The sequence below is a fragment of the Micromys minutus genome (genome assembly GCF_963924665.1).
Source record: "Micromys minutus genome assembly, chromosome: 32".
NCBI lineage: Eukaryota > Metazoa > Chordata > Mammalia > Rodentia > Muridae > Micromys > Micromys minutus.
The window spans coordinates 24,572,753-24,597,109 of record NC_137967.1 but is presented as its reverse complement, the minus strand read 5'-3'; the positions used below and the strand labels follow the sequence as shown (position 1 = coordinate 24,597,109).

Genomic DNA, 24,357 nt, shown 5'->3' with positions numbered 1-24,357 from the left:
TCTGAGTGATCTGAGGGAGTCTGGGTTCGCTGAGACTGCTGGTCTTCCTATGGAGTTGCCTTCCTCCTCTGTAGGTTTATGTTAAGATGATACATGATTGGACAGTGGAAAGGTAGGTGGGGAAAAAGGCTGGAGGAGCGGAAGAGGAGGCAGGAGGCAGGATTGACCGAGGAGAGGATGGAAGCCTAAGTGTATGTTTCCCTCGATACATCTCTAACTTGATGAGATTGTTATGATTATTTCTAAGAGTTTCTGTGGGTCTAATTATCTTTTCTGGATGGGCAGTTTGTATCTTTTTCTTCGGGTTGTAAGCTTATTTTGAAGAGGATTTGTGGATTGAGAATTTAACATATAAACCAGTTTGATAAATTAATGATTGTGAAGCCATGTTTGTACCAGGTGGTGGAGAAAAGGACCACTCAGAGGTGGTTGTATCCACCTGGACACAGGGCAGTGGAGTCAAACATGCCTGAGTTCTTAGAGGCAGCTTGGAGCACCAAGTTCGAGATCCCTTCAGTCCTGCAGTGCCTGATGCCCCGTGGGAGCCATGTTTTATTGTTTACTAAAACACACCTCAGCTTTTTCCAGGCTTTCCCTAATTCAACCACAGGGATCCCTGATTTTAGTCCAGTAATTGAGTGTAAGTATCTGCATCTGTCTCAGTCAGCTGAGTGTTGGGCCTCCCAGAGCACAGCCATGATAGACTCCGGTCTGTAAGCACACCATAGCACTGGTCATTTTGCCAGGCTCTGGACACTCCCATTGAGATGAACCCCCAAGTTGGGCAGGTCCCTAGACCGCCTTTCCTCAGTCTCTTCTTTATTTTTGTTCCTGCTGTTCTTTTAGACAGGAACAATTCTGGGTCAGAGTCTTTGACTGTGGTACGGCAGCCCATCCCTCACTAGATGCTGGAGATGGAATCTACACCTTCCCTCTCCCCTTAGCTGGGCATTTCATCTAAGGTCCCTCCCTTTGAGTCTTGAGAGGATCTCAATTCCCTGGTATTTGATACATTCCAGGTGGTTCCCCCAGCAAGAGGCTTCCAAGGATGCCTATTTCAGTTCACTCTGCTGGCCCCGCCCCATACATTTCATGCGTTCCTTTACCCTTCCCCATCCCTCTCCCACAAAGTGGCTCCCTCCATCTGCCTCCAGTGATCACCCAGTTCTCCCTCCCAAGTGGGATTAAAACATCCGAACTTTGGCTCTTCTTGTTAACGTGTTGTGTGGATTGTGTCCTATGTACACTGTAATTTTGGGGTAATATTCACTTATCAGTGAGTACATGCCATGCATGTCTTTGGAGTCTGAGTTACCTCACTCAGAATATTTGTTTAGTTCCATCCATTTGCCTGCAAATCTCATGCTATCCTCCTCATTCTTAATAGCTGAGCAGTATTATTTGCAAACCACATTTTCCATAGCTACACTTCCATTGAGAAACATCTGGGTTGTTTCCAGCTTCTGGCTATTATGAATGCAGCTTTGATGAACATAGTTGAACAAGGATCTTTGTGGTAGGATGGAACATTTTGTAGTACATGCCCATGGGTGGTATAGCTGAGTCTTGAAATAGAACTCCTTCAAATTTTTTGCATTAGTTCATGAATTTAGCAAAATAATAGTTCAGCAATATAATTGTAGTTGTATAGCTTTCTCACTGAAAGAAAATACTTTACATATGTTTTCTTTACAGATAAATTAGTTGTCCTATGTTATTTGAATACTTTCTTTAGATGTGGTGGTAGGCATTTTAAATTTTAAGAGTCAAAAGAAAGAGCTACATGTATTTGTGAATTTATTGTTTCTCTGGCCTATGGAAGCAATTTCAAGAATGTTAGACAAACCCATTATAAGAATCAAAGAGAAAAAGTTAGACTGATGTTTATTTTTTCTTTTAAAATTAATGAGTCACATTCAATTTTAAAAGACAGAATTATTATAGCATGTCATTACCTGTAAAATACCATGAAACATTTCAAAATAAATGAAGAGAAATGATAGAAATACTTGAAAAGCATAGTTCCACTGAGTGAAGAAAAAAAAAACCATTTATTTTAAGATTTATCCTAGTTGTAATTAATGGTATGTTTGGGAGGTTACATGTGCATGTGATGCCAGAGGCTGAGGCTTGTCCTCTCCTACAGCTGGATCTGTAGACAGGTGTGAACCATTAGTAGGAGATAGAAACTAACATAGACACAAAGTAACAGGACTGTCACTTCCTTGTCTGTTAGGGGCATGACCTTTGTTGAGCATATCTGCCCAAGTGGAAATAATGTCTGTACAAAGCCAAACGTTTGTTACTATAGTTTCTGCATCACAATTACAATTCAAACAGCTTTTAAAAAACAGTCAACTCAACCAAAACCCAGTACTTCAGAATCAATAGCTTCTTTGATGCCACAGCAACACTTAAATATGGTTAATACTCAAATGCAGAAATTTGGTTGGTTGGAAGGCTAATTAAGTTTCCAACTTGCTGAAATAGAATTACCAAAAGGTAAATTTGTGTTTTTCACAGCGATAAAGTTCACTGGAATCACCAACACTGACAGCTGTTAAGAATATTCAGAGTCCTGAGATAATTAGGAATCCAGGCATGCGTAGACGGTCTTCTGTTGCCCTCTCTTCCCAGTCAGAGGTTTGTGGACCTGTGGGATGACACCGCCAGCAATCGCAGCCTTGAGCAGAGAATCTACTTCTTCACCTCCAAGTATAGCAAGTTGCAGGTGACCAGGGGTAATATGCTTTACCTTCAAGTCTTTTGATGCATTTCCTGCCAAGTACAGTATGTCTGCGCTGTACAGAGCAGCGGTCGCACCCACAAGTCCATGGCTGGTTGTCCTAGGTTTCAGGTGTCCATGCATAAAGGCCCACAGGAAACTGCAGCCCAGCTCACTCAGTGGGAAAGCGCCTTTGTCTTGGCCTTTCAGTGTCCTTTCCAGCCTTACTGCCAGCCATCTCGGACTGTGCTCAACCTCTGACAGTTCAGGAAGAGGCGAGGCCAGGGGCACACTCAGATCCTGATGCCCCTCCTCCATCGTAGTTCAATCCAAACTGCCGCAGTCTGACTTCTTAACCATTCCCTTATCTTTCTACCTTAAGAAAAATTTACAACTAAATTTGGAAAATCCTAAAATATAAAATATATTGAAATGGGCCCCAAATCTGGATAAATTTCCTACAAAGAGTCATAAATGTCCAGAATGTGGGCAGAAATGGGCTGGAAATCAGCAATAATCTACAAACTAAAATGAGAGGATAGAAGTAAAAGTTCCGGTGAAAGTCGATTACATTCGGGATAAACAGATGTTAGTTAAAACAAATTAACACAAATGAAAGCAGTATTTAAAGCAGCTTAGTATATGGAGGAAAAGAAAAGGGGTGCAGACTCCACAAGAAAGCTAAATGTTGAAGAGGCTATGAAACTATTGCTTTTCTTCAACAAAATTCAAAATACTTTCCAAGTCCCAAATGTGTTAGCGAATCTTCCTCTTGTGCTCTATAATGACCTGGGGACCTGACAGGGTACAAAGCTACCCAGGGAATGACCACTGTGGAGCAAGAAGAATAAAGGAGGAGTTAGACATTCCGGACCAATGCAGGCCCCAGGAAGACTCTCAGGAAGACTCGGTCACTTCTTTTGTGAATGGTTAATGTCACCCTGTGATCAGACAGACCTTCTGACATCCTGAATGACATTGTTTACAATGGACTTCAACCTGCACATTGGGAATATATCTAGATCCTCTCTCCATGTCTAAACATTAGTGTTAGATTACTCTAAATCAAAAACTAAAACTCTCACAGTGAAATGTTAGAAATACAAGACATAAGTAGAGGCAACTATACTAAGAGAACTGGTAATATAGCAAAAATTAACTAGTGAACCGCAGGAAATCCAAACCTTTCTACACATTAAGGGAAACTATCAGCCAAGAGGAGATCCAGCCTACAGAATGGGAGGAAACCTTTGATTTCTGTATTTCTCTCAGGAGCTTAAAATATAGACTATATAATGGGAAATGCAGGTTAAACAATCTCTTCTCAAAGTTCACCGCAAACAAATGGTTAATAAAATGTGTGAGGCAATACTGGGCAGTAAATGATTCTTTACATTATTAAACATAGTTGCTTATAGAGGAGATGCTAATTACAAATACCTTGACACTGCATTGCTCCTCTGAGAATCATTAGCATCAAGAGCATAGACCACATTGAAAGCAGACAATGGTGTGAAAAGAAGGAATCCTCATTCTTTAATTGTAAGTAATTTAGTATTTTCTTTATATCACAAATAAATACAAAGATTTCTCGTTAAAGTAAAAACAGGATTACAATGTAACACAGCTGTGTAATTTCTGGAAATACACCTCAGGGACTGTATGTCCTACCAAACAGAAACTGCACATCTATGTTTCTTTAGTTCTACAAAGTTTTTAACAGCTGAGAAATGATATCCACCACCAAATACTAAGTATGATATCAATACACAGGAGAATTTTGTTAATGTCTAACGTAAAATATAATCATGAAATCTTCAGGAACCAGATGTATTTTCACGATTGTGTGTTTATGGGTGTGTGTCTAAGATTTCCCTTTCCTTAATTTTATTTTTTTTTTACTTATTCACTTTACATACTGCTCGCTGCTCCCTTGCCCGTCACCCATCCCACAGTCTTTCATTCATCTTCCCATCTCTTTCCCACCTGAGCCATGGGAGCCTCACCGGTGTATGTCCCCACGACTGCACTTCAAGTCTGTGCAAGTCTATAATACTTTCCCGATGAAGACTGCAAGGCAGCCCATTTAGAAGAATATTACCCATGTATAGGTGACGGCTTTTGGGATAGGCCCCATCTCAGGTCTCTGGGACACACATGTGAACCAAGTTTCACATTTGCTATATGTGTTCGGGAGGCCTAGGTGCATCTCATGTGTGTTCCGTGGTGGTTGATTCTGAGAGCCCTGATATACACTTGAAGAACATTCTGGGTCAAAGAGGGATGTGAATCACAATGTTTGTATGTATTTCAATGCCAAGAAGAGTGGTTATGGTCGATGAATCCAGACAAGTGGTCAGAAAAGGTGGGAAAATAATAATTATTGAGGAAACAATGGCAGTGGATTGAACAAAACATGAAAAGTGCCATGTTTGTGGCCCTAAAGCTTTACTTGAACATGGTATATATGTTCATTCCTCTTTGCTATAGAGAATATATTGTAAAATGTAGTAATTTCTCTCCTAAAAGCAACACATTTGTTAAGATTAAACTTACATTTTATTAGTTTTGTTGCCATTACAAATACTTTTCTGAGGGACATTCTCATGTTTTACAAGCCCTGTACTTGTAAAATACCTTCTCATACAAAAGAAGATTTGCTATTTTATCCACCAATTCTACTTCTTAATATGAGTAAAAATTCAGTGGGTTGTTCTGATGTTGCTTGTATTCTAATGTGAGATACTGGCTCCTCAATGCAGGCTGGCCTTAAACTGAGAGAGATGCTTCTGCTTCTCCTTCTGATGTCTGGGATTAAAGGGGTGGCAGGGTTAAAGTCACCGACCTCATTGAAGTCCACTAATTGTTGGGTTGAATTGAGTCCCTTGAAATTCACATGCAGGAAGAAAACAGGCACACAGTGAAAAGTTTATTATTTTCAGAAAAAAATTATTCATTTGGATGATTTTTTCTATTAATATTTCAGTAATTCATTAATATACTGAACATCATCAATGAGAATCAATAGCATTTAAGATAAATTATACTTTTTATGTAGAAATTCAACCATTGATGTACCATGTGGCTAACTCAGTTGAAGAATTAATGCTTTCTCTGTCATGTGACAATATTTTCCTCAGGAGGAAGGGCAGCTTGAGATTTAAACATTCAAAAGTTTTGGTTTTCTGGCTTTAGAAGACTTCAGAAGTTATAATCTCTGAGTGTTCAGACTTCTTTGGGTTGACAGCATTTAAGGTTCTTGTGCTGAGTTCAGCCCAAGTCCTTGGTCTTTGTGGGTAAAACATCAACATGTAAATTTAGGGGTAACAACTGAACCTACCAATTAGCATGATTGAAAACAGCCATTCAAAAGGCAAATGCCTTCAATTCCAGCACTCCTGAGTTCTAAGCAAGTGTGTATCAATTTCAGGTCAATTGTGTCAATTTCAGGTCAACCCCATCCACATAGTGGGACCATTATGATGGACTAGATCTTGAGTCTGCATCCACATTAGAGAACCTTACCTAAGGTTGAACTGGGGGTAACTTATGATCAGAAACCAGCACCAGTTTTCATGTTGCAACCCAACAAATCTGCACTTCCAGGTTACAAGCCTGCCCCTGGCACTTCACTTCCTAACAACCAGGAGAAAAGCAAAAGGTAAGTTTATGGTTGGATTCCCAGCACTACCCAATTATTTTAAAGAGAAACAAAATGCCATAATGGCCCCACAATTGCCTATAAAACCTTGTCCTGCTGAGAGTGCTGGGCTGCCCAAGCTTTAGCTTGTAAATAAAGACCCTTGTGTGATATTCCACTGGAGTTGGCTCCTTGGTGGTGTTTTGGGCTTGGGAAGAGGTGCAGCTGTTATAGTGAGGCATGCAAGGGCAGACAGTGTTTCAAAAGGAAACAAAACAGAGACAGACAAAGAGGATTCTCTAAATAGTGAAGCTCTGGGACCTCAGCACTGAGGAGTTGGAAGCCATAGGACTGTAATACAAGATCACTCTGAAGAACTTAGTGAGCTTGTGAGGAGACTAGGCTACCACACAGCCATAAGAAAAAAACAAGAAAACAAGAGAGAGAGGTAGAGAGATAGAGACAGAGAGACAAATGGAGGTATGGAAGGATGGAGGATGACAGGGAGAAAATAGCAAAGACTCCCTTATTTTGCCACACATTTTGATTCTCCCTAGACTATGGTGCTTATATGATGTCCATGCTTTTCAGAACTCAAACGCATGCCCATGTCACCTGAAAGAGATAAGGACCTTTCAGCCTCTGTCTTTACTATATTTTACTGCAGATACCTTCTGGGTTCTTCCTGTATTCTGTCTGATCCCACCGCCAAGGAGTCTACAGAGTTCAGTGAAGCACTTAGGACCCAAATCTTCAGGAATCCAAAATAATTTAACAAATTTTGAATGGTACTCTGTGAGTACAGACTCAGAAGTCAGAGAAAATAAATGCAGATCTTGGTCCTTTCTAATGTAGCACTTTCACTGAAGTAACTTACAATGCTTCCTTAGAATGTGTTTTCCTTCCAGGGAATCATTAAGAATTGCATTACAGGTGAAGGGCTGTGTTAGGATTTCTTCTGGGATTCAATCAGCAGAAAAAGATGTCTTCCCTATTTTGTTTGCTTGCTTCAATTTGCTGCTCTGTCATTTTCTCTTCTCCTAGGCCAGACTGATCGTGGACTTCCAGGCTACTGGCTGTGCTGGGATTGGAGACCCTCCTGACTCCACTTCTATTACTTTAAGTACTAATGAGAAAGTGGTAAGGTGCTCCACAGAGGTACAGGAGGTCTGGAGAAATTACACACTTCTTTGATGTCTTGAGTGTCTGAGTGTGAGTGAGTCTCAATGTGTGTGTGTGTGTGTGTGTGTGTGTGTCTGTCTGTCTGTCTGTATGTCTGTCTGTCTGCCTGCCTGCTTGTCTGTACTGTGTGTTCATTTTTGAGGGTTTGAGAGAATTGTGATCACAATTATGGGGAGAGCTCAGTGATTGTGTATTTTTTTTTTTTTTTTTTTTTGAGCAGTAATTCTGTTCAAGTGGTGATTTTGTAAACTTCAAATGAAACAGTAGTTGGGAGCTATCTATGTGTATTTATGAATATATATTTGCTTCCCTGTGAATTTAATATTGCTGCTCATTCACTTAAATTTTTTTTCTTATGAAAGTATTAGTTTCTGGTACTTTAGAATAAGACAAAAGTATGAAAATTAAAATTTGTGAAACAGCAAATGTAACTTTACCTTTTCCAGGGGAGGAGCAGATAACCTTGCTGTGTTCTCATGACAGACTTATCCATGCTTGGTACAGAATGTCCTCGCTATAGAGGAAAATGTCTTTATACTTTGCATTTTCTGTTCTGTCCAGTTTTTCTTCCCTATAACAATTTTTTTTAGAACTACAGTGAAGTACTCTTTGTGAGGAAACCTGACCAGTCCAGGTCAATCAGTCAATGGATTCTCCAGGGAAGGAGTGAGGATTAGAAAGAAAAAAAAGACAATCAGGCAGCATTGCAGCATGAGCCCCAGGCAGTTCTGAAAATGAAGCAAAGTTTATTTTTTCCAGTCTGCTTTTAAGTCATACAAAGAATATGATCAGTCCTTAAAGCATAAACAAAGAAGTCACGGAACAAATAGAACAGAAATCAAAGTAATCAGATAAGGCAATAAACAAGGTCCCATGGTCACTGTTGTTAGGGGTTTATCCGAATGATCCAGATACACAGAATACATGACATTCTCTGCAGTACTTGCCTTGGGCCTAATTTATTGTACCAGCTCAATACCAAATTCCTGCAAAATTCCTAGAAGTGGTCCCAAAAGAGCTCCACAGAAACCATAAAACAATTTGTGGCTAAAAACATCTCAGTTGACTTTTGACTATAATCCTCCCCCTCCTTCTTCTCCTCATCTTTCTTCTCCTACGTCTTATTTTTCTTAATTCAAAACTTTACAATAAATCCACCTATTGTTGGCACTGGTCCTCAAGTTATAAAATAGATACCAAACTGCCATAATTGCATTGTTCTTTCTGAACATTGTCAGCAAAATGGCATCAAAATTTAGAGAATACTTTAGGCCCAAATCACCACCTAAAGATATACCATCTAGAGTTTATTCCTACTCATGGTTCTTTGTACAGTAGGAGAAGGTGTCTTTAACTATGCAATTGCTAAGCTCAACTTGTCTCCAAATAATAATGGCTGCTGGGCAAAGCAGGAGCTGCAAAGTCTATGGGAGATGTTTATCACTTAGTTGCAGCTAGAAAAGCAGAGCAAGAAGCAGATGATTTCTCAACTGCTCTTGAGTTTGTCATCACTACAGGCACTGTAAAGTCAAGTTAAGCTTGAAAGAGAAGTGGAAATCTAGAGGCAGAACCATGAGGAATGTAACTGACAAGTAGTCACATTCCTTCTTTTTCTTCTTTGTTTCTTCTTCTTCTTCTTCTTCTTCTTCTTCTTCTTCTTCTTCTTCTTCTTCTTCTTCTTCTTCTTCTTCTTCTTCTTCTTCTTCTTCTTCTTCTTACTTTTTTAATTGAATATTCTCTGCATTTAATTTTCAGATGTTATCTCTTTCTGACAGTCCAATTCCCCATTCATCTTCCATTGCCTACATGAAGGTGCTCCCTTTCCCAACCACCATCTGCCACCTCACCACCTTGGTGTTTTCCTACAGTGGGAAAATGAACCTTCCCTGGACTAAAAGTCTCACCTCCCATTGATGTCAGAAACTGCTGTCCTCTGCTGCATATGCACCTGGGGCCATGGGTCTTTCCATGTGAACTCATTGGTTAGTTTTTTAGTTCCTAGGAGCTGTGGTATGTTAGGTTAGTTGAAAATTTTGTTCTTCCCAGTGTGTTGCAGCCCCTTCAGTACTTTCTCTAGCTCCTTCATTGGGGTCCCCATGCTCAGTCTGATGGTTAACTGAAAGCATCCTCATCTATATCAGTATGGCACTGGCAGAGCCTGTGAGGAGGCATCCATATCAGGTTCTTGCCAGTAAGCACTACTTGGCATCAGCAATAGTGCCTGAGTTTATTGGGTGCATATGCGGTGTATCCCCAGGTGAGGCAGCCTTTGGATTGGATCTTTTCTCCAATCTCTGCTCCTCTATTTGTCCCTTTATATCCTCCCAGGAACGTTTTGTTCTTCCTTCTAAGAAAAACTGAGGCATCTACTCACTGGTCTTCCTTCTCTTTGACATTCATAAGTACTGTATATGGTTTCTTGGGTATTCCTGAGCTTTTTGGGCTAGTATCCACTTATAAGTGAGTATATAGCACGAGTATTCTTTTGTGACTGGGTTACCTCACTCAGAATGATAGTCTCTAGTTCCATCCATTTGCCTAGGAATTTCATAAAGTCATTGTTTTTAATAGCTGAGTAATATACTGTTGTGTAAATGTACCACAATTTCTGTATCCATTCCTCTGTTGACTGACATCTCGGTTCTTTACAGCTTCTGGATATTATAAATAAAGCTGCTATGAACATGGTTGAACATATGTCCTTGTTAGATACTGGACTTTATTTTGAGTATATGCCCAGGAGTGATATAGATGGGTCCTCGGGTAGTACTTTGTACAATTTTTTGAGGAACCACCAGACTAAATTATAGCCAGAGTAGATGTACCAAATTTGAGTCCCACTAACAGTGGAGGAATGTTCCTCTTTTTCTACATCTGAGATAGCATTTGTTGGCATCTGAGATTTTGATCTTAGCCCTTCTGACTGGTGTGAGGTAGAATCTTAGAATTGTTTTGATTTGCATTTCCCTGATGACTAGGAGTGTTAAGCATTTATTTTGGTGCTTCTCAGCCATTAGAAATTCCTCAGTTGAGAATTCTTAGTTTAGCACTGGAAACCATTATTTAATAGGATTATTTGATCCTGTGAAGTCTTGATGAACCATGGTAAGGGGAATGCTAGGCTGCTGAGGCAGGAGTTGGTGGGTGGGTGGGGGAGCACCCTCGGAGAGGCACAGAAAAGGGGTAATGGGATTGAGAGTTGTGGAGGGGAAAATGTAAAGGGGGAATAACATTTGAAAAGGAAATAAATAAAATAACCAATACAAAATGGAAGAAGTACTTTCTCTGAATCAAAGAAAATGACTTCAAAACAAACCCCAACTTACAGACACAATGAAAGTGTTGCAAGGAGAAAAGATCACAGCCACTCAGTGCTTTTGTAGGAAATCAGTGGAATCCATACTAGAGACTTACAGCACAGCTAAAAGCTTTAGGACAGAAGCAATGACACACACCACAGAGGAGTAAAGGACAGGAATAAGCCAACTTGGGTATAAAAATCAACAAAATAGAACCAACGAGAACAAGATAAAGAATCAATGAAACAAAGACTTGGTTCTTTGAGAAAATTAACAAGATAGACAAACCCTGTCCAAATTAAATGACAAAGAGAATATACAAATTAACAAAACCAGAAATAAAAAGAGAGACATGATAACAGACATTGAAGAAATCCGAAGAATCCTTAAGTATTATTTCAAATATATGACCTTCACAAAATTGGAAATTCCAAATAAAATGGACAATTTAACTAGCCAAATATCACTTAGCAAAATGAAACAAAAATCAGATAAATAATTAAAATAGACCTACCACCTTGAAAGAAATACTGTAGTCATTAACTTTACAAAAAAAAAAAAAAGCCCAAAGTCAACAGTTTTAGCAGAAAAATCTGTGAATCTTTTAAATAATTAATAGAAACTCTCCTCAAATTATTTCAAAAAAGAAACAGAAGAAATATTGTCAAATTCATTTTATGACTCACATTCACTCCATTACTAAAACTACATAGAGATTCAACAAATATATAATTGCAGATGACTTTTCCTCAAAAACATTGAGGCAGAAATACTCAGCGAAATACTTAAAATGAAGCCCCAAAACAGGATAAAAAACAGAACACCAAATATCATCACATGGTTTGGTTAATTAGAGATCACCTCAGAGATGCAGGAAAAATTCAATGTAGAAAATTTGTCCACATAATACATCATGGGTAAGTAAATCATTAACCACATACATACAAACACCACACACTTACATCATTATATGCAAAAAGAAAAACAAACAACAACGACAAAAACATCACACAACCCAACACTACTTCATGATAAAACTCTTGGAGAGATAGAGGTTCAGGGAACATACCTAAGCTTATTAAAGTCAATACAAAGCAAGGTCATAAGAAACATCAAATTAACTTGAGAGACATATATAAGGAATTTCACTAAGATGAGGAACAAGACCAGGCTGTTGACTCTCTCCATATCTATATAATACAGTACTAGATATTTTAGATAGCACAATAAGAAACAAAAATATATCAAGGAGATTCAGCTTGAAAAAGAGAGAAGTAGAACCATTACTATTTGTTGATGGCATAATACTGCACGTAAATTACTCCCAAATTCAACCACAATATTCATACAGAAAATTAATGTTTTTACTGAAGTGAATGAATATACAGTTAATTTAACAAAACCACAATAACAAAAAATAGTTCTTGGACCTGTAATTTGATGTATTCTAAGCTGCAGGCTTGGGTTATTGAAATTCTAAGTCAAGTACTTTTATCCACTGCAATATCTTTATATCTCATGTGTGATGAAAATTTAAGAATATAGCCTGTGTGAGAGAACAGTGAGTTGTAACCTGGAAAAAAGCAAACAACAGAAACTTACAGTGTTCTATAGAGGAATACCTTACACACTCAACTGTGTAATTATTGATTTTCTTCTTTCAATTTTTGAGATCCCCAGATAGAACTCAGATCCTAACATTGGGAAGTAAGGGGTTTATGCTCTAAGTCAATATACTGGCCCCTTTCAGACTTTTGAAATGTACTCCAAATATTAGTAAAAAAACAAAACAAAAAAAACAAAAAAAAAAACAAACAAACAAACAAACAAAAAAAAATACACTGCTTGAAAAAGACTGCAGGAGCCATACTTGGATTGAATTTCGGATGGTTTGTATATGCTTGTCCTAGGAAGTGCTACTGTCTGTCGGGAGGTGTGGCCTTGTTGGAGTGGGTGTGTCCTGACTTCCAGGACCCAGTATTCTAGCCACCTTCAGATGAAGATGTAGAACTTTCAGCTCTTCCTGCACCATGCCTGCCAAGATGTTGCCATGCTTCCTGCCTTGATGATTATGGATTGAACCTCTGAATATATAAACCGGTCTCAATATAATGTTATTTATCTGAAAAAAAATGAAAAATATCTGGTGAGTGAAGCTGTGCAATGGGATTTTATTCATGAAGAGAGACAGAAAGGGGAAATGTACTCTAATAGCTGATTCTACAATGACAATAAGGTAAGGAAGCTAACTTTAGTGGATTCAGGTAAACAGGCTAGAGAGAAAAATTCTGTGCTGATGAAGGTAATAGGCTGAGTGTTCTTTATAGATCCACTGTCAATTGAGGAGTACATATGTAGGCTATTTCTTGCTCCCGTGTCTGCTTCCTATGATGTGGAAGCTGCCTACTGCTGTGTGGAGGCAAATAACCATATATGGAGGCTTCTTCCTGTTGGGGGCTGTGTTTACATTCTTTACACCCTGTGGAAATATGATGCTGTATTTATCCACAGTTTCTCCTTTACACTATACATTTGCAGGTTAAGAAGTACAGGGTTCTGTGAGAGGTACATTCAAATGCTGTGAGAATCTGGCAGCTCAGTTAACCCTTGTCCTGCATGTCTTTGGGACTGAAGGACATTGGAATGCTGAAACTGCCTGGGATGCCTGGGTTACAGGAAAGGCCCTCTAGGGCAAGGGCATGCAAGTTGCTTATACTTTAATAGCAATGCAGTTCTCTTTGCATGCCTCTCTGCTATTGCCTTTGTGCTCCATGGACTGACATAAAAGTACCTGTCCAGATTCCTAATTGTTTCCTTGGAGTAACTCATTTAATTTAACCCTCTTGTTTTCTTTACTTTGTAATGTTTTCTGACAGGAAGGTATTTAAAAGCTACTTCAGTCTCCTGTGGAGATGCTGTCATCATGGGTACAGAGTTGACTTGAAAAAAAAATTATCATTCTTTAGGGAAAGTATACCAGGAGATCATGAACCTTTAAGTGAGGAAATTTTCTCATCAGTTTCAGCAGGCACTTATTTCTTATGGACACGATCTTCTGCATGGGGACTTCCAGGCCTGAAGTGAGTGAACGGAGTATAGGATATATAAAAAGTAAAGGCATTAGAAAGCAACCTTTGGAGAATTCATGTTCCTGATACCCTTGCATTTTATTTTCTTCCTAAGTGCTGCCTTAATATGAGTTGTAGATAAAGCTTTAATTAAGAATGCATTTCAAAAGCTCTGTTTAAAGGAAGGGCTAGGGTAATGAAGGAAGAGAGAAGAAAAAAACTAAGGAAAGGAAGGAAGGAAGGAGGGAAGGAAGGAAGGGAGGAAGGAAAGAAAGCTAAGAGTGGTAGAAAGGAGAGAGGGAGAGACAGGTTGAGGGAGAGTGCAATGGTGGGAAGGAGGTCAGAAGAAAAAGATGGGAGTGGTATGGAAAAAAGGAAGAAGGAACAAGAGAGACAGAGAGAGAGAGAGAGAGAGAGAGAGAGAGAGAGAGAGAGAGAGAGAGAGAGAGAGAGAGAGAGAGAGAAGAAGAAGAAGAAGAAGAACTCAAGGTATTGCTCAAGGTATTGATAAGATAGGGAGAAGGTACTCAGGCAATATTTACAGTGGGAACTTGTTCAGCTTTTCTGTGAAATTGCAGCTATTTTCAACCCTGGGCAGAACAGATTGCTTCCAGGTCTCCCTAAGCTGTGTGTCCCTCAAGTAAGCTGCCTCTGAGTCCCTCTTCTCACTGATGCCACCGAATTTTCTACCTTCCTTCCTTCACTCATCTTCCTCTGTCATTGTCTCCAACTTCCTGACCTTATGTCAATCTCATTTTTCATGTCTCTTTGAATGTTTTCATTTTCTACGGGACAAATTTCTTTAATTCTTCCTCTCTTTGACTAGGGACACTGCGGATGAAACCAGGCATTGCAACAGGTGGATAAACCATGGCATAAATACACTTCTTATGATGCGTAGTTTGAGATGTTTTATTATATTAACTCTTTTTCTCCCCGATGTATGTGCTTCTGGAAAATTCAATTTCATTTGCATGTTTCAATATTTACAATATAATAATAGGTACTGTATAGTGTTGATAATACTAATTATTAAATGTTTTATCAATGGTAGAATTATAGGATTATTTTCTATGAAGAAAAATAAATTTTGAGGATGATATTAGATTGTGGTAAAATTTGTATGACTCACAATAAGAGAGTAAATGCATAATAGGAGTATGTTTAATTTCTTGATACTTTGGCTATTTTGAAGTATGAGGTTTTCCTGATTTAATTTCTATGCTGTACTAAATAAACCCCTATTTACTTAGTTTTAGTTTTTTAGTATTCCATAGCATCTCAATTTTTGGAAAATACACTCAGGTGTTTGCCTTACTATGTTTCTCTTGTCCCTGTAAATGTGGAGCATTTCAGAAGGTATCATATATCTTCCTGAGGTCAGCGATTGCTGCTAATAAGTGAGACCCAAACCAACAGCAAAATTCTACCACATTATACACTTAGCTATACTTTTCTAAATCTTTCTTTCACACAAGAGTGAACAGTCATCACTGTGTGTATACATTTTGTATCATTCATAAACCACAGTGCCCTTGTAGTTAAAGTTAAAACAAAACTCAAGCTATTAATATTTATCATGTTAGCCATCGGGAACGCACAGTTCACTCATTAGAAAAAATCGTATTGTTCTGCAGCTGAGCTCTAGAATATTTTCATCACAAACCCTAAACTCTGAGTTCATGAAACAAACATCTATTAACTTCATCTTCCCTCCCCATCAACCTTTATTCTAATGTCTTTTGAACTTTCATTACATGATTTATTTGGTGTTGGAGAGGGCTTGTGCACTTAAGGCAGCACACATTCCTGGAGGTTAAAAGGTACAATTTTGGAGCTGATTCTCTCCTTTCACCTTGTGGTTTCTGGTCTTTAAGTTTTTTGAACGTCTATGTACCTGCTGAGCAGTTTGCTGGACCTCTTCATCTTAGCTCCTGGGCTTTCGTAGTTGATCCCTATAGTTGCACCTAATAGATGGAATCAAAAGGGAGTCTAAGTTGCCATAGTAACTAACAGATGGGCTCTTTGGTTACTTATCTCTGTGGCTTGTGTCATCCTAGGTCTTACTAGTTACAATGAGCATAAAGTACATGTAAAACAGGATGTAACCTGTAATTAGTCAAAGTTTTTTTTGTAAGTGTATAAGTGTATAAGGATTGAGCATGATGGTTCTTTCATTTTCTCTTTCTTCTTCCTTTTTTTTTTTTTTTTTTTTTTTTCTTTTTGAACTTCATATACTCTGTGAGTTGTTTCTGGGGTGTTCAGAGCTTTCTGGGGTTAGTATCCCATTATCAGTGACTGCATATTGTGTCTGTTCTTTTGGGATTGGGCTATCTCACTCAGGATGATATTCTCTAGATGCAACCATTTTCTTAAATATTTCGATAAGTCATTGTTTCTGATAGCTGAGTAGTACTCTATTGTGTAAATGTACCACAATTTTTGTATCCATTCATCTACTGAAGGACATCTGTGTTCTTTCCAGCTTCTGGCTATTATAAGTAGAGCTCCTATGAACACTGTGGTGCATGTGTCTTTGTTGTATTTAGGCCTTCTCTGGGGTATATGCCCCGAAGTGGAATAACTGGGTCTTCAGGTACGACTATGATAAATTTTCTGTGAAGGGTATCTTTTCCCTAATTTCTTTCTCCACACGTTTGTCCTTTAAGTATAGGAAAGCTACTGATTTGCTTTAGTTAATTTTATATCCTGCCACCTTGCTGTCTTTGTTTATCAGCTATAGGAATTCTCTGGTGGAATTTGTGGGGTCACTTAAGTACACTATCATGTCATCTACAAATAGTGATGTTTTACTTCTTCCTTTCTAATTTGTATAGCTTTGATTTCATTTTGCTGTCTTATTGCTCCACCCAGGTCTTCCAGTACTATGTTGAATAGGTAGGGGGAAATTGGGGAGCCTTGTTGATTCCCTGATTTTAGTGGGATTGCTTCAACTTTCCCACCATTAAGTTTGATGTTGGCTGTTGGTTTGCTGTATATTGCTTTTATTATGTTTAGGTATGGGCCTTGGATTCCTATTCTTTCCAAGACTTTTAACATGAAGGGGTGTTGAACTTTGTCATATGCTTTCTCAGCATCTAGTGAGATGAACATATGGTTTTTTTCTTTGAGTTTGTTTATATGGTGGATTACATTGATTGATTTCCATATATTAACCACCCCTGCATCCCAGGGATGAAGCCTACTTGATCATGGTGAATGATCGTTTTGATATGTTCTTGGATTTGGTTTGCAAGGATCTTTTTGAGTATTTTTGCATCAATGTTCATAAGTGATATTGGTCTGACGTTCTCTTTCTTTGTAGGGTTTTTGTTTGCTTTAGGAATGAGGGTTATTGTAGTCTCAAAAATGATTTAGGTAGAGTTCCATCTGATTCTATACTGTGGAATAGTTTGGAGAGTATTAGTGTTAGGTCATCAATAAATGTTTGATTAAATTCTGCACTGAACCCATCTGGACCTGGAGTTTCTTGGTTGGGAGGCTTTTGATGACTGCTTCTATTTTTTTAGGTGTTATGGGATTATTTAGATGGTTTACTTGGTCCTAGTTTAACTTTAGTATCTGGTATCTATCTAGGAATTCATTTATTTCCTCTAGATTTTCCAGCCTTGTTGAGTATAGGCTGTTATAGTAGGATCTGATGATTTCTTGAATTTCCTCAGTTTCAGTTATTATGTCTCCACATTCATTTCTGATTTTGTTAATTTGGATTCTTTCTCTTTGCCCTCTAGTTACTCTGGCTATGGGTTTATCAATCTCTTTAATTTTCGCAAAGAACCAGCTCTCATCATAATTTCATGACCATTTACAGATAAACAAATTTACACTGTGAATATACTCCATATTGTCTTCATCTGCTGATCAACATCATAGAAAGACATTTTCTCTTTGATACTGTGAGTACCAAGGCCATTTGCATGAATGACTGTAATCTCTGTTGTAGCTCTTAGAGTCATTTTGGTACAGGACAGACATGGCATAGCTGTGTTATATGGTAATTAAATATTTAATTTCATGAGATATCTTCCAATTTATTTCTGTAGTGAAAGAGTTACTCTGTCGTCTTAATATTATATAAGGATTATTCCATCACTCCCATCACTATAAGTATTTTTATTGTTTATTAGTTGATGATACACATTCTAATGTATGCAAAGTAGTCTCAAAGTATTTGTAATTTCCATTTTTAAGAAAGCAGTTTTTGAACACTTTTAAAAAGCATTTACTGTACATTTCTAACATTTATCATTCTTCTTTAAATAAATTTGTGCCCATTTCAATACCGTATTTGTTGCCTAGATGTGTGAGAATAGTGTGCTTAAATTTTATTTTGCTCTACACATTCTAGTATTAAGTATTAATTCTAGTATTAATATTTAAATAAAATGTTTTATCCCAGTCTGTAGGCTGTATTTTCATTCCAATGTTATCTCCATAAAAGTGCAGAAAAAATTAATTTTACACAGTTCCAACCTCTTAAATTCTGGCATTTTGTCTGTGGTATTGAGTCCTGATGCCTCTGCTTTTTATCTTCTATTACTGATATTTTCTCTGGACCGTTTCATTTTTCATCTTCTGAATAACTTAGAAGTAACTATTTTGCATGGTGGGGTGATATAAACCTGTCTCATATATGTGAATATGGATTTTATATAAAGCCAATCAGAATCAGAATTTCTAACCACAAAAGACACAAAACATTAAAAAAAATTATGATTGTTTCTCTTTACATTCTTCCTCAGAACTTTTATACCTCAACAGGGCAATGGCAAAACTCAAACCCCTCTTTTATCCATAAATGTCAAAACTGGCCATGCCCTGTGTGATTTTAGATCATTTCATATCCTGTGTTCTTTGTCACATTAAAATTGGAACTTGGTTATAGCTTATGAATTGCCTGAGGAAACCCTCTACTAATTTGAATTGTTGCTGTAACATTTTACTTTATTTTCTACAAGGGTTTGTGTTTCACATTTTCAGCAGCTTTAAATCCTATTTTTCATGACTTGGTTTGCTTAGTAGCTATTCACACAGTATATAACAATCTATCATTGTATTTCTAATTTGCATCTTTTCCTTGTATTCTCTTAATTACTGGTATAGTTGAGGCTGATTTTGTACACATTTGGAGATCTGAATTTTATATAGGAGAGTTAATAAAGTATGGAACTGATTTCTGTCAGTTGTTTTATATATATATATATATATATATATATATATATATATATATATATATATCAAATAGTTATTGTTGAATAAAAATAGATTAATTTATCATTCATAAGAGTGCATGCTTTACTACCTTGGACTTCAATTGAGTTCCTAATGCCTATTTGTGACTCACAGTCATCTTCCAATCATGCTGTAGAAGATCCCAACATTGTATCCTGATGGCAAGTATATGCACATGCAACCAACCACTGCACACACAAAACTGAAGACAAAATAAATATTAAAACTAAATATTCTTCATGGTTTCTGAGCATTGAATCCATCTTTCTGAATATGTCTTTTATGTATTATCTTTTGTTACTCTTATTGAATTTTGAATTCTGTGGGCTGCTTTTTGTTTGTTTATTTTTTTTGTAACATTTCAGAAAAAAATGTCATGCCGTAAAAATTCTTTTTTTTTGTAAATAGACTCTAAATTATTTTGTCTGTTTAGAAGAAGTGAAAACATTAATCATTTTGGGCAACCATTGGAGATAGTGTTTTGTTTTGTCTACCATTGGTTATACTGGGACTAAACAGTATCAGTTAGGCTAAAAATCATGTTTGTTTCACTCTAGATTTTGATTGCTATGTTAAATGTCCCATAGCACCTCTTCCAGTGAGAACATTACTTTCCCATAATATACCTAAAACTTTCCATTAAACAATGAAGAATATTTTCTTTAAAAGAGCAAATATTTAGAAATTTTATTTATACAATAAGCTATACAAATGCAATAAAGTGATAAATAGGTTGTTTAAGTGAACATCAGGAAATCATAAAAAGTTTCACTGGACTTCATAATAAATATATTTTATTTTTTAATAGATATGAAATGGCTTTTGAAAATATTGCACTGGGAATTTTCCTTTTCTCTCAGATTACAGTGGGAATGATTGGCAATTCCTCCTTACTAATTTATTACATGATATTGAAATTCACTGGGAAAGATTTACTGCCCAAAGACCTAATCATAGAACACTTGATTTTTGCTAATTTCCTTTTTATAATCTCTAAGGGCATTCCACAGACACTATCAGATTATGGATATAAAGATTTCTTAGATGATTTTGGATGTAAACTAATAATGTATATTTACCGAACAACAAGGGGCGCATCCCTTTATGCAATGTGCCTACTGAGTTGCTTCCAAGCAATTACAATCAGTTTCAACAATTACAGATGGATGATCCTTAAGCACAGAGCCACCAAGTACCTTGGTCCCTCCTGCTCAGTCAGTTGGGCTTTATTCTTGTTTATAAACATCTTGATCCCAGCAAGAGTGTCTGGCCCCAGTTACAACAAAAATACAACTAACAGGATGATTTACAGCTCCTGCTCATGGTTCAGTTCAGGCAATTTTGCTACTGCCCTGTATTTGTTTCTGTTGTGCTTCCTTGATGTCTTGTGTCTGTGTCTCATGTCATACTCAAGTGTCTCCATGGTGATTATCCTCTACAGACATAAGAATCAAGTCAAGCACATCCACAGTGCTCAGCACTTTCTACAGGTCTCCCCTGAAGACAGAGCCACCCAGACTGTCCTCATTCTGGTGTGCACATTTGTTACCTCTTATTCATTCTCCTCCATTGTGGTCATCTTTATGACTTACTCTCAATATCCAATGCTATGGGGGCTAAGTGTATTTACATTCCTGGAAATATGCTTTCCTGTATTTTGTCCCTTTGTTCTCATCACCAATATGAAGTTTCAGTCTATTATGTTTTCCCCTTGTTTTATAACAGATAGCTTTCTCAAATAAGGACATGATGTGTCATTGCCTGACAATTTTTAGTGTATTGGAAATTCTATTATTGTGCAATGAGAAGGGAGCAGTTTGAATATAAAGTTTTATATAACTGATGCCTATATTATGTTGAATCATCATTAATCATTTTAACATAGCACATTTTTCAGAAATTACAATATATAATGAGAAAAATTTCAAGTATAAATAAGATTTTAATACTATAGAAAATGTTATGTGATGTAGGCAAAGGTAGGTGAACATGAGAATATATATTGGGGAGTCCAGACATTATTTGACAGCTCATAAAAAGTTTATAATTTGTTTGTTTGTGTGTCTGTGTGTAAAATCAGTTTTATGAACATATATTTTCTCTCCTAAATCATCAGAGTGCCAATATATCCTTCAAATTTTTGTATCTATAACCATTGATCAGTGCAACATTCAGAATCCATTAAGGAAGATTTTTGGTACTCTGAAGGTGGCTATCATCCTGAAAAAAATTACAGAGAATGAGCAACACTAATGTACAGTCACATATAGGCTGTTGATAGCACTACCCTCCTGTAATCTACTGGTAACATCAAAGTAAATGTGGTAGAAAATTTCAAGAAGCCAAGTTTGAAAGAAGATCAGACAAAAGTGGTATCTAATAGCTATGGCAGGACCATTGCACTCACAAAATAACAACAAGTGTGGCTGCCTTAAGACAGACGCAGGATATTCTGCCAGTCATCATTGTACCATAAGGGAGGGGTTCCTGACACCCCAGGCCTAACTGAGGAGCTATTGAGAGATCATGGCTTCTGGGCAGGAAGATGTCAGATTTAATAAGGGGATGGACCCTAGGATGTCATCCAAGTTTTCATAAACCTACTAGTGAAAAAACCTACACACCTATAAATATATATAACAGAACTTGTCATATAGGATAATAAAAAATAAAATATATGAAAATGAGAGTATTTAGGAATGTATACACAAATGTACAGAACTTAGGAGGACTGGAAAAGGAGTAGAAGCTATTTGAGTGCATTGAATTCATATGTAACATTAAGAAATGCATTAGTAACTCTTCAAGAAATGCATTAGTAACTCCCTTAAATAATTACAGGAGAACCATGAGCAATCATTCAAAAAACTACAGAAATATAGAAACAAACAGGTGAAGGAATTGAAAATGGAAATAGGAACAATAAAGAAATCACAAAAAGAGACAACCCTGAAGATAGAACACCTAAGAAAGAAGTCAGGAGTCACAGATGAAAGCATCACCAAGAGACTACAAGAGATGGAAGAGAGGATCTCAGGGTCAGAGATAACATAGAGCCCCCCCCCCAAAAAAAAAAACACTCAGAGAAGATTGTAAAACCAAAGAGTTCCTAATGTAAACTATCCAGTATATCCAGGACACAATGAGAAGATCGAACCTAAGGATAATAGATGTAGAAGAGGGTGAAGGATACCAAAAAAGAGGCACAGTAAATATCTTCAACAAAATCATAGAATAAAACTTCCCTACCCTTAAGAATAAGATGATCTTAAACATACAAGAAGTCTATAGAACTCCTAATAGATTGGACCATAAAAGAAATTCTTCCCAACACATAATAGTCAAAACACCAAATGTTCAAAAATAAGAAAGAATACTAAAAGTAGTAAAGGAAAAAGGACAAGTAACATGTAAAGGCAGACCAATCAGAATTACAGGAGACTTCTCAACAGAAACTATGAAACCTAGAAGATACTGGACTGATGTCATACACACTCAAAGAGAACACAAATGCCAGAGCAGGTTACTGTATCCAGCAAAGCTCTCAATTACCATAGAAGAAGAGACCAAGATATTTCAGAAAAAATCAAATTTACACAATATCTGACCACACATGCAGTTCTGCAAAGTATAATAGATGGAAAAAATCCAACACAAGGATGGAAACTACACCCTAGAAAAAGCAAGAAAGTAATCATGTAAAAAAAAAAAAAAAAAAACAAAAGAAGAAAAGCACACATAATTCTACCTATAACAACAAAAATATCAGGAAACAACAATCACTGTTCCTTAGTATCTCTTAACATCAATGGACTCAATTCCTCAATAAAGAGACATAGACTATTAGACTGGATATATAAACAGAATGCAGCATTTTGCTGCATACAGGAATCTCAGAGACAAAGACAGAAACTACCTCAGAGTAAATGGTTGAGAAAAAAAAAAAAAAAAAAAAACCTTCCAAGTAAATGGCCCCAATATACAAGCTGGAATAGCCATTCTAATATTAAATAACATAGATTTTCAATGAAAAGTTATAAAAAAAGGTAAAAAATGACACTTTACTCATCACAGAAAAAAAAAATCTATCGAGATGAACTCTGATTCCAGAACATCTACCCTCAATATACAAGGGCACCCACATTCATAATAGAAACTCTACTAAAGCTCAAACCATATATTGTACCACACGCAATAATAGTGGGAGACTTTAACACCTTACTCTCATCAACGGACAGATCATGGAAGCAGGAAAAGAACAGAGGCACAGCAAAACTAGCAGCAGCTATGAACCAATTGAAATTATCAGACATCTACAGAACATTTCATCCTAAAACAAAAGAATAGAACTTCTCAGCAACTCTCAGTACCTTACTTAAAACTGCCCATATAGTCAGCCACAAAACAAGCCTCAACAAATATTTATCAAATCAAATACTCCTATGAATGCTATTAGATTACCGTGGATTAAGGCTGGCGTTTAAATAACAAAGACAACAAAAAGCCCACATCGAAGCTGAACTAAGTGCTACTCAATGATAGTATGATCAAGGAAGAAATAAAGTAATTAAGGATTTTTAAAAATTTAATGAAAATGAAAGAACAACATACCCAAACATACCCTATGGGATGCAATGAAAGCAGTACTAAGAGGAAAACTCATAGCTCTGAGTGCCCACAAAAAGAAACTGGAGAGAGCATAGACAGCAGCTTGACAGCACAGCTGAAAGCTCTAGAACTAAAAGAAGATACACCCAAGAGGAGTAGACAGCAGGAAATGACCAAACTAAGAGAAGAAATCAATCAAGAAGAAACAAAACTAAGCACACAAGAATCCAACAAAACCATGAGCTGGTTCTTTGTGAAAATCAGCAAGATTGATAAACCCTTAGCCAGAATTATAAGAGGGCACAGAGAGTATCTAAATTAACAAAATCAGAAATGAAAGGGAAGACAGAACAACAGAAAATGAAGAAATTCAAAAAAATCATCAGATCCTACTACAAAAGCCAATGCCTAACAAAACGGGAAAATCTAGAGAAAATGTACAAATTTCTAGACAGATACCAGATATCAAAGTTAAATCAGTATCAGCTAAAGTATCTAAAAAGTCCCATAACACCTAAAAAACTGGAAGCAGTCATCAAATGCCTCCCAAACCAAAGAAAACTCAGGACCAGATGGGATCAG

The 24,357-nt window shown here is 37.1% G+C and overlaps 2 protein-coding genes across 2 annotated transcripts in view; one reads left to right on the top strand and one right to left on the bottom strand.

Moving 5' to 3' along the window:
- The window catches only part of LOC308413683 (NACHT, LRR and PYD domains-containing protein 4A-like), a gene marked incomplete at both ends in the record, with an annotated part of 667,338 nt that overhangs the window by 282,562 nt on the left and 360,419 nt on the right, over nucleotides 1-24,357 (bottom strand). The gene's annotated exons all lie outside the window — the stretch shown is intronic.
- On the top strand, nucleotides 19,983-20,909 carry LOC308414022 (vomeronasal type-1 receptor 4-like; the record flags this gene model as incomplete). The annotated part of the gene is made up of 1 exon (XM_080909186.1): nucleotides 19,983-20,909. The coding sequence occupies one exon, from the start codon at nucleotides 19,983-19,985 to the stop codon at nucleotides 20,907-20,909; it is 927 nt and encodes a 308-aa protein (XP_080765312.1).